Here is a 17,305-nt window from a genome sequence, read left to right as displayed (position 1 = left end):
TAGTGAGGCCTCAGAATCAGCCCTAAAGGCATTCGGAGCTGGCTGAAAAGCTCATGAGAGTATTTCAGGCATGGAAAGCCAAGAAACTCTGGCAAAAGATCTCTGTGAGTGAGATCTCAGTGGAAAGAACAGGTCATCGAAGAAGGAGGTACCTTTCTCTGAAGGGAGGAGAGAACCTCCACTTTGACTATGACCTTGTCTAAACAAGATAAGAGTCGGAGAACTCAGAGGGCTTCCATAGCCTTGGAAACTCATGACTGGAGCATAGGGAGATTACTGATGCCATAGACAGGAGTGTCAATTGGTAAAGTCAACAACAGGAGTCACTGTGCACTTACTCCTCATGTAGGATCTCTATCCTTAATGTGCTGTACATTGAGATTTAATGCTATAACGAGTACTCAAACAATATATTTCACTTTGTGTTTCTATGGGGGTGCAAACTGTTGAAATCCTTACTTAATGCATACTAAACTGATCCTCTGTAAAAAAAAAAAAAAGAAAGAAATTATCAATTCCCAACTTGACTCTCACTGGGATTAAACATGACAATAGGTCTGCTCTGATTTCATCATCATTTAAAAAAAAATCATCTATTATTTTTCACTTTATGTTTCTGTGTGGGAGCAAACTGTTGAAATCCATACTTGATCTATACTAAGCTGATCTTCTGTATATTAAGATAATCGAAAATGAATCTTGATGTGAATGGAAGGGGAGAGGGAGTGGGAAAGGGGAGGGTTGTGGGTGGGAAGGACGGTATGGGGGGGAAGCCATTGTAATCCATAAGTCGTACTTTGGAAATTTATATTCATTAAATAAAAGTTTAAAAAAAAAAGTTAATATATTATCTACAGAACTGAACTTAGGTAATAAATGATATAGAAGAGTTAAATTGAAAACAATTTTGGGACTTACTCTGTCTTTCTTTTCTTTGTTTTGTTTCCACAAAAGGAGGGATTACGGCCAGGAGATACAACCAGCACTTTCTGTGGTACTCCTAATTACATTGCTCCTGAAATTTTAAGAGGAGAAGACTATGGTAATAAATAAACAGATGGTATTTTAACTATTGCTAAGTGGGTGGTTAAATGTGGTACCAATTGTGTGGTAGTACGTGACTTTATTTTAGTACAGAAAGCTTTCTTAAAACCTTCCTGAAGGCCTCCAAGTCTGAAGTAAGATATGGGGACCTTGGCAATATCTGGGGATGCAAATTTGACTAATATTAGCAACAAAGAATGTCGGTCACTATCCTAAGTAGTTGAACTATGTTAACTAAATTAATCTTCTCAAGGACCCTATGAGGTAAACACTGTTCACTCTCATTTTACAGTTGAGGAAACTGGCATATAGAAAGTTGAAATAATTTGTCCATTGTCATACAGCTGGGGAGTGGCAGTCAGCATTCAGATCAGGAGCCAAATGACTCCTGAGTCAAGAACTTTTGGAAGGCTGTTCAGATTTCTTGAGCTATTTACACCATGCGTCTAACAGGAAAATTGACTGCTTCTCAGGCATCAGGATACATTTATTTTCTTGTAAATCATTTGACTTCCTGGGTTCTGGTGCTCTGATTTCAGCAGATTTGTGGAACTTCTGACAGCTGCTCACTATGTGAATACAAGATCCTTCAAAGATCTTTAATCAGCTAACAGAAGATCAGGTTTCAGACCAGAAGAGGTTATACTCAAGTATGATTTAATTATATCCTCAAAACAAAATGTTAGATATGGGGCATGAATCTGAAATTACAGAATATATTTGGAAAAAGAAGCTTATGTTTCATTTCCCATTTTATTCTAAAACTTTTAGATATCTGTCTGTAATCCCCAGTGCTTATTACCATAATAGTTATAATGCATTTAGATTTTACTTGTAAAATAAAATTGCTTATTTTTTGTTATATAATGAAATGCATCTCTAATTACTGACTTGAAGAATACAGAGTGGGTAATTTATTGCTTTAAAATGTCTCTGAAGGTTTCAGTGTCGACTGGTGGGCTCTGGGCGTATTAATGTTTGAGATGATGGCAGGAAGGTCTCCGTTTGATATTGTTGGGAGCTCTGATAACCCTGATCAAAACACAGAGGATTATCTCTTCCAAGGTAATTTGCAGCATTTTACGGAGATTCTCTGAGTTCCCTATTCTGGAGCAAGACATGAGGGTGACTCAAGTTAATACTCTTGATAAATAAAGGAATAATCTGGACAATATAGTATTCCTGATGTAATGCGTGAGGTTTGAATTTTGTTTGGTTGTTTGTGGATACACCCTTTCTGCCTCTATTTGTATCCATTTCCATTTGCAGTTACTTTCTCCAAATCAAAACAAAGAGGTTCTTTTGGATTATAGACCACAAACAGAGATGGGGGAGAGAATTTTGTGGCTAGAGATGGCAGTCTTTATACAGGGGCCCCAAGGCTGAGTGTAAAGTCCAAGAGCAGTATAGGGGGGCGAGTTTAGTACCTAAAAGACAAGAGGGATTGAAGTGGAGGGAGGAATAGCCTCACAGTGGGGAATACAAAGAATTGAACAGAACAGAACAGTAACAGCACAGGGACTTACAAGACACAATCCAAAGAAGTGCAAAGACAGCCATCAAATTTTACCTTTAGTGATCAAATCCATCACAGAATGTGAAAAGGCATTTCACATAATGGGAAACCCAAAGTATGTGGAAAGATATTTAACCTCACTAGCAATTAGGGGAGTGCACGTTCACAACATGAGCTACCATTTGATAGCCATGCATTTGGTGAAGATCTTAAATTCTGGTAACATCAGTGCCATTGAGAATAGCAGCACCTGGAACTCTCGCAGACTCTTGCTGGGAATGAAATTTAGCACAACAGCTTTGGAAAATCATCTGGCATTGTCCAGTAAAAGTCAGTCAGCGCTATGAAGCAAGTATCATTTCCCTGTGTTGCAGATGAAGAAACTGAAACGCAGTAAGGTAGTCAAAGAATCAAACGTGTACAAATGCTAAGTAGGGAGTCAGGATTAGAGGCCGTCTTTGAGAAGCAGGGGGAGGTATGGGATAGAGAAAGTACAGGAGCCACTTCAGTTGGTGTATGTAATGTCTTATTTTTTCTGTTGGAATGCCTTAAATGTTTCATAATGTAAAGATTAAAGATCTTATAAAAGTTAATTATAATACTGTAATTTTTACCTCCCTAGTTATTTTGGAAAAACAAATTCGTATACCACGTTCCCTATCTGTAAAAGCTGCAAGTGTCCTGAAGAGTTTTCTCAACAAGGTATAAATTATGTAGATAAATCTTTTGTGATTTGTCTCTATAAATCAAACTGCTAAATAGAAGCTGAGGCAATTTAAAATTCCAAAATAGCAAAGTATGTAATGTTTTCAGATAGGTCCAGAATTTGTCTCTCAAAGAGTAATCGGCAACATTAAGTCCTGAGATGAATTTTCCTTTCCATTTACCAGTATAATTTTCCCCACCTGTATGTCACATACATGATATCTGGTTTTGCTTTGTTTTAAGATTTATTTTTTATTTGAAAGGCAGAGTTAGAGAAGGAGAAACAGAAAGAGAAACCTTCATCTGCTGGCTTCTTCCCCAAATGGCCACAACAGCCAGAGCTAGGCTAGGCTGTAGCCAGGACCCAGGAGCTTCATCCTAGTCTCCCACTTTCCCAGGTGCATTAACAGGAAGCTAGATCAGAAGAGGAGCAGCCAGGACTCGAACTGATGCCCATATGGGATGCCAGCACTGCAGGCAGTGGCTTAACTCACTACACAACAGCACTGGCCCCAATGTCTTTTTTTTTTTTTTTTTTTTTAAATTATTTGAAAGGCAAAGAGACAGAACTTCCATCTGCTAATTCACTCTCCAAATGCCTGTAACAGCTGAAACTGTGCCAGGCCAAAGCCAGGAGCCTGGAACTCCATCCAGGGTCTCTCACATAGGTGGCAGGAACTGAAGTAGTCGAGCCATCATCTGCTGCCTCCCAGACCTATTAATATAGCTTGATTGAAAGCAGAATGCAGGCGTCCCAAGCAGCCTCTTAACCTGCTGGACCACAGTGCCTGCCTCACATATGATTTTCTTAAAAAGATTATGTATTTATTTGAAAGGTGGAGTTACAGACAAAGAGAGGGAGAGAGCTTCCATCTACTAGGTCACCCCCGAAATGGCCACAACGGCCAGAGTTGAGCCAGTCTGAAGCCAGGAGCAGGGGCTTCTTCCGAGTCTTCCATGTGGATACAGGGGCCCAAGGACTTGGGCCGTCTTCCACTGCCTTCACAGGCACATTAGTAGGGAGCTGGATCAGAAGTGGAACAGCTGAGACGAGCCAACACCCATATGGGATACCAGCACCACAGGTGGTGGCTTTACTTGCTATGCCACAGCGCCAGCCCCTACGTACAGTATTTTTAATGTAAATTATAAATACCATATTCTCACTCACGGAAAAGTGAATCTTTGGAATTAGTTTCAATTGTACTTTAAGCTTTTTTCTGTTTTCTCTGTATTATTATCCATATTTATTGTCATAAATTTTCTTAATATTTGAATAATTTTGTTCCCTACAGATTTTCATACCAAAAGCTTTATAATTAGATAAAGTTCAGAAGAAATGAAATACTGACTTTGATTCTTAAAAGTCTGAACTTCAGGACTGGCATTTGGCCTATCAGTTGGGACATAGGTTCAATACCAGACTCTGTCTCCTGATTCCAGTTTCCTGCTAATGTAGACCCTGGAAAGCCATGGTAATGGCTCACCTCAAGTGACTGGGTTCCTGCCACCCATGTAGGAGATCAGTTTTGTTTTGTCCTGTTTTTTCTTTTCTTTCCACATAAGAGATCTGGTGAGTTCTAGACTCCCAACTTTGGCCCTTGGGCTGTTAGGGGCAATTGGGGAGTGAACTAGCAGATGAGAACTAACTCAGTCTCCCTTTCTCCTTGTCCCTCTGCCTCTCAAATCAAATAATCTGAACATTGGTGTGGTTGGAAGAATAGAAAAGCTTTTTTCTTTTTTTTTTTATTATTTTATTTATTTGAGAAGCAGAGTTACAGAGAAAGGGAGAGCAAGAGAAAAAGGCCCTCTATCTGCTGGTTCACTCCACAAACGGCTGCAACCGCTAGAGCTGAGCCAATCCGAAGCCAGGAGCGTCTCCTGAGTCTCCCATGTGGGTGCAGGGGCCCAAGCACTTGGGCCTTTTTCCACTGCTTTCCCAAGCCATAGCAGAGAGCTCAGTCAGTAGAGGAGTGACTGGGACATGAACCAGTGGGCCTATGGGATGCCAGCATCACAGGCGGAGGCTTAGTCCACTATGCCACAGCACTGGCCCCAAGAAAAGATTTAAAAGTCTATCCAACACTAATTTTTGCCAGCCGTAAATTCTGCTTTAAATAAATGGCAGAATGAAAAGTAGGTTGGTTTGCTTTTACCTTCTGAGGTAAATTGACAATGATGATTTTTTTTGTTTTGTTTTGTTTTTTTAATGATTTATTTATTTATTTGAAACTTAGAGTCACAGAGAGAGAGAGAAAGGTCTTCCATCTACTGGTTTACTCCTCAGATGGCCACAACGGCCAGAACTGTGCCTATCCAGAGCCAGGAGCTCCTTCCGGGTCTCCCACGTGGGTTCAGGGGCCCAAGGACTTGGGCCATCTTCCGCTGCTTTCCCAGGCCATAGCAGAGAGCTGGATCAGAAGTGGAGCAACCAGGACTCAAACTGGCACCCATATGGGATGCCAGTGCTACAGACCGCCCACTTTAACCCACTGCGCCGGCCCCAGATAATGATGAAAATTAATACAATCAGAAATTAAAGCATGTTTTAATTGAATATGTGAGGAAATATTTTAAACTTGAAACCTGATCTTCCACACAGCAACAGATGAGCACCAAGAGGTGTTGTTATGCAAAATAAATGCCTTTTATCAGAAAGAAAAATAGGATCATGTTTTCATCCATATTAATGAATAAGCCAAGACTTGTTTTAAGTTGCAAACTCCTCAGTCCAGTGATCCAGTTAATGGTCGTATGATTGTCTAACACAGATTGTGGTTGGGTTTGTGGTTTTTTTTTTTTTTTTTTTTTTTTTTTGCGCATAGGGCTTTTAAATTCAGCTAGGAACAAACTTGTGGTGAAGTTTGAGCAGTTGTATATTTTGACCATCACTCTAGCACAGGCCAGGGAAATAGCTGGGTGCTGTTGATATGATTCTGCTATTACCTTTTTCCTGTTATTTTTCTTCAGCAGAGAGGTGAGGATTTTCCACTTCCCTTATATGACAGGCAGAGAAAAGAGCCATGCAGAAACCTTATTTGTCACAAGTTTCAAATAATTCAGTTGGTCTAGTGTTGTATTTTCTAGAAGTAAAAGATATACCATTCTAACTTCAGAACTAAAGATATCTTGTAATAACATAAAACACCTGTTTAAAAAGATAATTTATTTTAAAACATTACATTTACCCAATTCTTGAAAAATTTCTGTCATAGGACCCAAAGGAACGATTAGGTTGTCATCCTCAAACAGGATTTGCTGATATTCAGGGACACCCATTCTTCCGAAACGTTGACTGGGATATGGTACGTAAATTTTGGTTGTTTTCTATATTAGGTTTTATTAGTATCTTCAAATTTTATTGTCTTAAAAGATTGTCAAGAAAGGAAGTATATCATAGCTTAAATAGCTTAAAGCTGTTCCCTAAAGTGCTTTTGAATGTGCTTTTAAAAGAAAAAGATTAGAATATTAATGTAACTGAGTAGGTTGTGAGAGGATTGAGGCCTGTATCAGTGTTCAAATTGATAAATGATGGTCATTATTGTTAATACCATGGAGCCAGGCCTAGGGACTCACTGTAATAAAATGGAGAAACATCTGAGGAAAATGGGAGGGTGGAGGGAAAATGGGAGATGGAATTTTTCTAAAAACGTAGGCTTTAGCTGTCATCCAATGTATCTTTTTAGATGGAGCAAAAGCAAGTGGTGCCTCCTTTTAAACCAAATATTTCTGGGGAATTTGGTTTGGACAATTTTGATTCTCAGTTTACTAATGAACCTGTGCAGCTCACACCGGATGATGAGTAAGTAATTCTGTACACTGAAATATTTTCAGGGTTTTTGAAGACCCCATTCTTAGTGATTACACAGTGTTTTGTTATCAGATGATGTTATAACTTATGTATCCAGTCCATTGCTGCATGTTTGAATCTGTTAAACTTATAAATTATGACAGTATCTGCCGTTAGTTTCTACTTTCCTTTACATATATTATCTCTGATTCTCACAGTGACTTTGGAAACTAGTTACTGTCATCTTCATTTTACAGATGAGGGAAACCGAAGCTCAGAGAGGTTAAGCAGAGTTAACACAGCTGTCAGGTGGCAGGGTCGGGATTCAAACCCACATCTGACTAAGGCCTGTGCTGTTCTCACTGTGCTGTGCTGTGTCCCATGCTGATGATGGACATCTTTGGGTTCCTGAGTGTAACCTTATGGCAGAAAGGGATTAGGTCAAAGGGTGTGAAAATGTTAACCTTCTTGATATGTTTTGCCAAATCCTTCATAAAAAGGTGACCTGAAGTTGTCAAATCCAGCCAGCAGTGATTTGAAATATTTTTTGTGCTTACATTACATCTTTTAAAATGTGATTTAGAATTATTTAGGGATATTTTGATCACTTTCCTCTCTACAGATTCATTCTCACTAATCTCAAGGAGGCCCTTACTGTTTGACAGTCATTTTATTTATATCTTAATTCCTACCACATTCCTCATAGCAGCTGTTCTAAACAGACCCTTCTTTAAGAAGCCCTCAATCCTTCTGCCTGCATCACCCTTTTTGGATTCACTTCGCCTTGACTTGCATGCAAGGATTGAGACCTCCCTGCTGTGAGCTTGGTCCCTTTCCATCCCTCACAGGACCACCTCACCTCTCAGGATAGCTCGCTCGTTCCTCCCAAGCGTCTGCTTCCTGTCTGCTCTTGTGAGGCCCTCCTGCTGCTGCCAGGGATGCCCCTCCTGTTTGCCGAGGTCCGCTTCCTTAGCGTCCTCCGGGATTTCCTTCTGTCACTCGGCTCCTTTCTCCACCTTCCACAACTGCTTTTCTTTTCCAGTTCCTTTCCCTCTATCTACAGGCACGCACAGGTATGCTGATATTTCGCTTTTCAACTTTTGCCCCTCTTTGAACCATCACTTTCTTTCCTTTAAGCATGTAAATAAAATAGACAAAAGACAAATAAACAGTATGGCTATGGGACTCCTGCAGTTTAGTCAGTTGTTTTGTCCTTTCTTCCTGCCAACACTCTAACCCCTTACAATTTAACCAGTGCCTTGAGCGTTTGAAGGTTGAATTGAATTCTTAATTTCTAAATAGTATTTTTTTGGTCAGTCCTCATTGCCTTTGCTGTCTGTAAAGCATTTGGTTCTCATGGCTTTGCCTTAGGTGGCCCACCTGGTTCTGCTTCATCTCTGTGACCACTTGTTTGTCATCTCTTTCCCTGTCCTCTTAAGACCAGCATGCTTCATGGTTCTGTTCATAACAGCCCTCTCTTTGCTATGTGAGGGTTGTACCTTGGAGAATTCAGCCAGCATGGATTAGCAGCTATTTAAATAACTCCCAGCTGAACTGACAAACGGTTAGTGAGCCAAAGACACTCTGCTAAGTTCTGGATATTCAGAGATGCTTAAGACAGTCCACTTTCCCAAAATGCCTCCAGCCTGTTAGAACAGAGATTATGTGTAGCAAATCATTGTTTCTGGTGTCATTGTATGAGAACCATTTGAATCCTGATGCTCCCTCTTACCAAGTGGGTACCTTGGTTATGGATTGCATAACTTCTCTGAGCCTTTTTTTTCTGATATTAGCCAACTCTTGTTGGTTCTTGAGAAGAATAAATGAATGATGGTTTCTGAAGCCCCTCACCTCTGCCCTGATAGCTCTCCTGAGCGCCATTCCCAGCTCTTTAACAGCCCCCAGTTTCTCAGATAAGTACCTCAAATATGTGAAAATCTAAAATCAAAGTAATGACCCTTTTGGGCTTTTTTCCTGTTGTTCTCCATCGATTCTGTGTTTCCTTTTGTTTTTTACCTATTGCTGCTCCTTGGGCCATCCTGCGTACCTGTCATTTGGATTCAAAACGTCAGTGATTGCTGACTCCTCCTTTACGTTACCAGAGTAGTGAAACCTGCAGTTGCCAAGTCTGCATCTGTTTTCCTTTACTTCTTCATTTGCATCAGATCCCTCTTTTCTCTCTTGCTATCATCCTAGTTTAAGTCACATTCAGACTCACACCCAAAGTGTTGTACCAGCCTCCTGACTGATCTGTTCTGCATGCCTCCTGAGGCACCACTCCTGTTCTCTGGTTCTTTAACCCCTTTGACCAGAATCCTTCAGCAGCGCTTACACTGCCTCTCCATTAATGTCTGTCCTCTTCACTAGCATTTAAGGCCTCGCCCCATCTGTTCCAGACAGACTTTCTAGCCATGGCTCCTCTCATTATAACACAAGTGTTGTAATCACTGGTGATTACTCAGCATTGCCTGGGAATGAGTGTCTGTCTGCCTCTCTCTCTGCATCTCCCTACCTCTCCCTGCTTGTGGCATAGCTCTGTATTCCTCCATGATTTCTTACCTATTGAAGTCTTCCCTGCCTCACATAGAAGCACGTGTTTCATGGATCAGAAGGAAATTCCTTGCTGTCTGTGTCACTGGCTGCTTTGATCTGGGCACTCCTGTCCTCCCAGCCTGCCTGCCATGGACCACCCTCCTGTTGCTGTGCTCAGCTCTAACGTTTGCATTGCTCCACACCTGCCACAGCCTTGTAATTCCCCCAAAGGAAAGCTGCCTGCCTTGATTTCCCTGGCTAGGAGCCACCCCATTCATTTCTGACCCGTGGTTAGAAAAGGACTTAGCTTACCATGTGTGACATTTGGCAGGTACTGTTTTCTCTCACAGCTTCCCAGTATATGAGTGACCCCCCAACCCCAGCTTTGAAGGAAGGGGTGTACCCTCTATAACTTGGTGCTCTGTAGTACAGTGTATGCATTTAGGCATTACAGTATCTGATAGTACCGCTCGCTCTTACCGTATATCCAGCTAGAAGCCCAGTGCGGCAGAACGGCAGCCTCTTCTCTCTCTGACCCTGTGTCTCCTGTGGTATTCTCTCCCTGTTCCAGGTCTCTCAGTGTCCTTGTCCCTTCTGCCTTTTCCTTCTTCTGACTTCTTCTGGGCCTCCTCTCACCATCTTCCATCTGGCTGTTGTAGTGACTAATAAACTGAGTGCTAATTCAGACCTGAACCTTTACTTGTGATGAAGAGTGCTGTTCAGGTCGAAAGTTAAGATTAATGGGAATTGTGACAAGTTGAGCCTTATTCTGTCTTCAGTTTTTGAACTACCATTTGGACCTAAAATTGCTTTGTGATTATTAGTCTCTTTTTGGTTTTTAATACTCTTTTTCTATTTTTATATTTTATTTAAGGAATACAAGCTTCATATATTTCATATACATAAATTTAGGGATTTTTAATACTCTTCTTGATTCTTCTAGAACATGTTTTGAAAGAATTCATAGGGGTTTTTGCATCACAGATTTTATAATTAAACTTATTCTTTATTAATCTTGTTTTACCATTTAAAAATTGAAGAAATCTTTATTGTGATGAAAATCGATGCATTTTTTCCTTCCACAGTGACATTGTGAGGAAGATTGATCAGTCGGAATTTGAAGGGTTCGAGTACATCAACCCTCTGTTGATGTCTGCAGAAGAATGCGTCTAATCTTCAGTTTTCAGCTCTGCATTCTGCTTGTGTTGCCATTTAATGCATGGATAAACTTGCTGCCAGCCTGAACACAATTCACCATTTTATATTTGCCACCTACAAAAAAAACCTCATCAGTATCTTCTAGACTGAAAGAGTCAAATATTACATCTTCATTTACCTACAGAAAAGAAATTAAGACTAGCTTCCAACAGACAATCATGCCAAAATTTAGTTATTCTCGTTCTTCAGAGGCCTGCTGATGAGTGATGAGTTACCTGTTTTGTTTAAAGAAAATACCACTGCTTCTACAGGAGAGTTTCTGTTGCATTAAGGCACATAGTAGTATTACATCATAAGCCTCCCTTAATTTTTGTCATTCTGTGTGAAGTTATTTGAGGGTTTTGGAATATAAGATTAATTTAAAATAACAATTTTTTATATTACATATTAGTTTCAGAATTGTTTAAAAATTCAGCTATAAATTATATCATTGCCTTGGATAGTTAAATTATTGATTTTTAAAGCAGCAGTTATTGAATTGGCACAAAAAGGTGTTGCTTGATTAGAATTGGGGAATATTCTTCTTGAATAAAAAATACATTCTATTAAGAATCTGCTTATAAATCACTAGATTTTGAAAATGGACACAGATGATCTTTAGTATAAGAAGGCAGCTTCTGAGCTTATCCTTCTGTGAAGACTGGAACTGGAATGTTAATAGTTCTAAAGAGCTGGATACGGATGGGTGGGAAAATTGCTCAGAGTACAGAGAAAAAATTTAGATACAGAAACATACAGTGGTAATATTTATTTCTTATTGGGAATTGAATCCCACAGTTGCCTTTTGTGATTTGTTTTAAGCAATAAGAAAGCACTCATTAACAAATATATAAAAGCATTCCATTTATTTCATGGAGGCAGAATGTATATTTTTCCTTGTGATTTAGTATACAAGAAAATAACTTATCTTCTGAATGTCTTAGCTATGCTTGTTTCTTCCCCCAAACCACGTTATGTATACTTTTGGGCCTGTTTATGGAATTTTCAATGAAATACAAGAAAAATAATAGGTAAACATGAATCAGTGTTGAGAACATCTACAGTCACAAACATCACAGTTCCAGCTCCTTGAGTTTTGAGTTTTTGTTAAGTAGTAATACATGTAATTCATGGTAGAATACATTTCAGTGGCAGAGTTCTTCTGATTTTTTTAAATTAATATTAGTGTTTAATGATTTATTATTTAAAGAGGTGCCAGATATAACGTCCTTCTGTTTATTTAAAAAAAATTTTTATGCAAAAGGATTTAAAAAATATCCATAATCATCTCAAGTATTTACAGTTGCTGAATCTTAGTAAAATTTAATTTTAGGAATCTATTTAGGCTTAAATTTAGAATGATTTAAAAGTTATAGACATTTAATCATTACCTTATTTTTTCTCTTTATAAGTGCTACATTTCATTAGAAATGTGAGTTTTCCAAAGTTTCTGATCATGTATTTATCTTTTCCTCAAATAACTAAGTCTGAAAACCTCAAAAGAAAAAATGGTTATATAAGTTCACACTTGAGAGGTATACTCATATGTTTCTCTTAATGCCGAAAATTTACTTTAAAATTAAAAGCAGTGTTCACTTCAATTCATAAACTTTTAAAGGATTCTGACACTTTCTGTCAGAAATACACTTCTGATCTTGCTTTCTAGTGGTGCTGGTTCTCTAGGGCATTAGTTCTCAAACTGCACAATATGCAGTCACCTGTGGAGTTTGTTAAAAACATACGGGGAGTCCTCAAAGAGCTCCTGGGAGATGTATACTATGAAAAAGCTATGCATAGGTTTCAAAATTATTTGCACCAAAATAAACATGTCATTTAGTTCTAGTTTTCCATGCATTTTTTGAAGTACCCTCTTAACATTACTGGACCTGTTTTAGAATTGCATTGGACCTTTGGACCTAATTTTGAGTTTTTGTTTTTTTTAAATCCTATGGTTAAATTTTAAAGAGTGTTCATGTTAGGACATTTTGAGGAAAAGTGAGCAGTGAATTATAATCTTAGCCACAATTTTAAACAAGTTTTGAATAAATTCTTTAAGTTAGATGTCTCCCTCCCCTGCCAAAAAAAAAGAAACCTAGTTTTCTACCAATAATGTACAAATGATGACATTTTTCTATAAGATTTTAACCATTATTCAGAGTGGTCTTTTGTTTTTAAATCTTTTTTTAACTGAGATTTATTGTATATTTTATACAGAATTGCATTATCAAATGTGTTCTTAATTGTGTTCCTTTTTTTTTTTTTTTTTTTTTTTTTGTGGTCTTTAAGTGCCATGCCAGTTTTTTGTTTTTTGTTATATGTTATTGAGAAGTTCTCTCAGAATACTCGCCAGGGGAATAAGGCAGTGGACAGTCAGAATGCTTGAATTGAAATTTTGGTGTTCTAAGAGCAAACTTACATAGCATAGGCATGTAGTCAGATCATTTTATGCATATGCAGCCTGGATTGGATATCAAGTCTTAGGCTTGTTCAGTGCCGGTACGTTGACTTTATAAATTCATTTTGATTTTTGTCATGTAATACTGCTGTAGCCATCATAATGTAATCTGTATTCGTGTACTTTTTTTACATTAAAATCTTTAAATAAAATGTTCAATACTCATCAAGAGTAGACCATTTTTAACATATCAGAAATTTGTTTATAAGAACCAAGATGTATCAGAATTTATTTTAAGAAACAATGAAATTTTGGGAGTTTAAAAACTTTTCCTAATTTTTTTATTTATTAGAAAGAGATCTTCCATGACTAGCTGAACCCCCAAATGCCCACAACAGCTGAGGCTGGAACCGGCCCAGGTAGAATTCAATCTGGGTCTCCCATATATGGATGACAGGAACCAAAGTACTTGAGCCATCATCTGCTGTCTCCCAGGGTGTGTGTCATCAGGAAGCTGAGCTGGAAGTAGGACTGGGATCCGAGCACTTGCACTGTACTAACTTATGCTAGTGTCCTAGTCCCAAGCACCATCCTAATCACTTGTGCCAAACACCCACCCCACAGATTAGAATTTTCATATACTAAAAGTGGCATTCTGCTGTAGTGTAGACATTCATTCATCAAACAAAATACTCTCCAATGTATTTTTTCTTTTTTTTTTTTTTTATTAAGATTTTCTTTATTTATTTGAGAAAGACAAAGAGGTCTTCCATCCGCTGGTTCACTCCCCAAATGGCCACAATGGCCAGAGCTAGGAGGATCAGGAGCCAGGAGCTTCTTCAGGGTCTCTCACGGGAGTGCAGGGGCCCAAGCACTTGAGCCATCTTCCACTGCCTTCCCAGACCATAGCAGAGAGCCAGATGGGATGAGGAGCAGCAGGGACACGAACCAGCACCCATGTGGGATGCCGACATTGCAGATGGAGGTTTAGCCTATTATGACAGTGCTGGCCCCTCTCCAATGTGTGTGTGTGTGTGTGTGTGTGTATGTATATTATATATATATAATATATATATATATTAAGATTTATTTACTTGAAAGTCAGAGTTACACAGAGAGAGAGAGGACTTCCATCCACCGGTTCACTCCCCAATTGGCTGCAACAGCTGGAGCTGCACCAATCTGAAGCCAGGAGTCAAGAGCTTCTTCCGGGTCTCCCACGTGGGTGCAGAGGCCCAAGGACTTGGGTCATCTTCTGCTGCTTTCCCAGGCCACAGCAGAGAGCTGGATCAGAAGTGGAGCAGCTGGGTGTTGAACTGGTGCCCATATGGGATGGCACCCACTGCGCCACAGTGGCAGCGCCCCCTCTCCAATATATTAATTCAGACTTCCATTCAAACAATTTAGTAAAGAATTCAGCCCAACATAGACTATTTTTTAAAAGATTCATTTGTTGACTGATGTAAAAGGCATAGTGAGAGAAAGAGAGACAGCGAGTTTCTGTCTGCTGGTTCATTCTCCAAATGGCCACAACAGTCAGGTTTGGGCCAAGCAGAAGCTAGGGGCCAGGAACTCCTGGTCTCCTGTGTGGGTGGCAGGGCCTCAAGTACTTGTGCCATCTTTTGCTGTTTTCCCAGGTGCATTAGCAGGAAGCTGAATCAGAAGCAGAGCAGTGGGGGCTGACACCGCGGCTCACTTGGCTAATCCTCCGCTTGTGGCACCGGCACCCCGGGTTCTAGTCCTGGTTGGGACGCCGGATTCTGTCCTGGTTGCCCCTCTTCCAGGCCAGCTCTCTGTTGTGGCCCAGGAAGGCAGTGGAGGATGGCCCAAGTGCTTGGGCCCTGCACCCACATGGGAGACCAGGAGGAAGCACCTGGCTCCTGGCTTCAGATCAGCACAGCGCACCAGCCGTAGTGGCCATTTTGGGGGGTAAACCAACTGAAAGGAAGACCTTTCTCTCTGTCACTCTCTCACTGTCTAACTCTGCCTGTCAAAAAAAAAAAAAAAAAAAAAAAAAGCAGTGGGAACTCAAGATGGCACTGATACAGATGCTGGTGTTACAAACAACTGCTCAACCCTCTGCACCACAAGGCTGACATCTGAGCCTAGAACATTTTAATTAGTTTTAAAACTGAAGCAAATTTAAACTGATTCAGAATATACTGTTTCCATGTTAATGTTTTACAAGTGAAGTCCAGAACTTTACCTTTCTCAATTGTATATGTCCATGTATATATAAATTCCACACTTTTTTTTTTTTTAAAGATTTAATCATTCTGAAAAAGATCTTCCATTTGCTGCTTCACTCCCCATATGGTCACAACAGCCAGGGCTGGGTCAGGCTAAAGCCAGAAGCCTGCAACTCCATTTGGATGGCAGGGGCCTGAGTACTTGTTTTCCCAGGCACATTAGCAGAGAGCTGGATGGGAAATGGAGCAGCTGGGACTTGAACTGGTGCCCATATGGGATGCCGGCGTCGCAGGTGGCAGTTTAACCCACTGATAGGCTACAATGCTAGCTCCAAGTTCCACAGTTAAAATCCACGTTACTTAATATTTGCTTACTGTTTGCTTCCTTTGAAGAAGGAAATCTTCAAAGTGTCTGCTTTCTTAATTGACTTGTCATGGAGCAAGGACATGAAAACCACCAAAGGCTGACCTGTGTCTTCACTATTGTATTGTCCTAATTTCGGCTCTTGCTTAAAATGAAGGTATAAGGAGTATTAATGAAATGCTGTCCAGGTTATTCCCTGTATCACATCATAAATTCGGTTGTTTTCTGTGAATTAGTAAAAATCCCAAAACAGAGCCCAAAGAGGGAGTTGAAACTTTGGAGCATTTTTCTATGAAGGCATTCAGTTACTGGGGCAACCAATTTCTCTGTGAAAGGTAACACTGGGCTCTAATCCTTCAAGTTCAACAGCTTGGTGTATTGACAACACCCACCAGTGAGTCATTTGGTAGATCTGAGGATCTTTTGTAGAATTACCCTCTTCCCCTATGTGTTGTGGGATTATTTAAGACCCAAATAGTCTGAGTAGGTGTATGCGTAGTTTATTGTTCCAGCATCTACTGGAATTTACTATGCATGGTGCTAAATAAGGCCAAGGAAAAAGAACCGCTGCCCTTGACATTGAGGATGGAGAAGCAGCACACTGAGTGTGATCAGTGAAAGTTCTGTAGGTAGACAATCAATAGGGTGAGACAGATGAAGAAGGATTTCTTAGGATAATAAGCTCATGTGGTTATGGCAGCTGAGAGGTCTCACACAGGTGGTCTGTAGGCTGAGACCCTGTTCAGTCCAAATCTGAAGACCTCAGACCAGGGATGCCAAGGGTGTAACTTAAGTTCCACAAATCCCGGAGTCCAAAGGGCAGCAACTGCTATCCGAGGCAGGAGTCAGACCAACGCGCCTCCTATATGTATTCTTTGCAGACCTCCAGGCCATTGATGGCGCTGCCCACATTAAACACAGTTCTCCTCATCTGCACCACTCCACTCATGGTGATCTTGTTCGGAAATTCCTCACAAACACCCACATGTTTTTCCTGGTTTCTAGGTATTCCTTAGTCAGGTTGACAGCTAAGAGTAAGTAAGCATCACACCGAGAAAGGTTCATCTCTACAGCAAGTAGTCAAGTGATAAATGCAATAAATGCGGTATAATAGGTTATATGTAAAATATGTAGTAATGATAGTCCATCAACTTCACAAGTAGAATTTGTTTTAACATTTCTTTTGTAATTGACCCATGGTATACATTTTTTCAGCTTTATAGTAGATATTGCAGATGGCTGGTCCTTGTATACACAGTAAGCATTAAAATCTCAAGGGGGAGGGATCGTGGCACAGAGTCAGGCTGTGTCTTGGGAACCCCACATCCCATGTTAGAGTGCTGTTCCAGTCGTGGCTACTCAGCTCATGGTCCTGCTCTCTGCTGATGCACCTTGGCAGCAGCAGATGATGGTCCAGGTGCTTGGATTCCTGCCACCTACGTAGGCGACCCAGATGGAATTCCTGGCTCCTAACTTCATCCTGGCCCAGCCCTGGCTGTTGAAGTCATTTGAGGAATGAACCAACAGTAAGAACATTCATTCATTCTCTTTTTCTGTCTCTCTGTCTTTCAAT

At 40.1% G+C, this 17,305-nt stretch overlaps 1 protein-coding gene across 2 annotated transcripts in view; it reads left to right on the top strand.

Moving 5' to 3' along the window:
• The window catches only part of PRKCI (protein kinase C iota), a 122,846-nt gene extending 109,442 nt beyond the window's left edge, over positions 1-13,404 (top strand). For both annotated transcript variants that reach the window (XM_051859127.2, XM_002716402.5), the window contains exons 13-18: positions 955-1,042; positions 1,984-2,109; positions 3,183-3,262; positions 6,481-6,570; positions 6,952-7,067; positions 10,673-13,404. In XM_051859127.2, the coding sequence (XP_051715087.1) occupies positions 955-1,042; positions 1,984-2,109; positions 3,183-3,262; positions 6,481-6,570; positions 6,952-7,067; positions 10,673-10,760 (588 nt within the window). In that variant the 3' untranslated portion in view covers positions 10,761-13,404. The remainder of the gene's footprint in view (positions 1-954; positions 1,043-1,983; positions 2,110-3,182; positions 3,263-6,480; positions 6,571-6,951; positions 7,068-10,672) is intronic.
• The last annotated feature ends 3,901 nt before the right edge of the window (positions 13,405-17,305 follow it).

Source organism: Oryctolagus cuniculus, chromosome 4, assembly GCF_964237555.1.
Source record: "Oryctolagus cuniculus chromosome 4, mOryCun1.1, whole genome shotgun sequence".
NCBI lineage: Eukaryota > Metazoa > Chordata > Mammalia > Lagomorpha > Leporidae > Oryctolagus > Oryctolagus cuniculus.
This window is presented reverse-complemented; position numbering and strand designations above follow the sequence as displayed.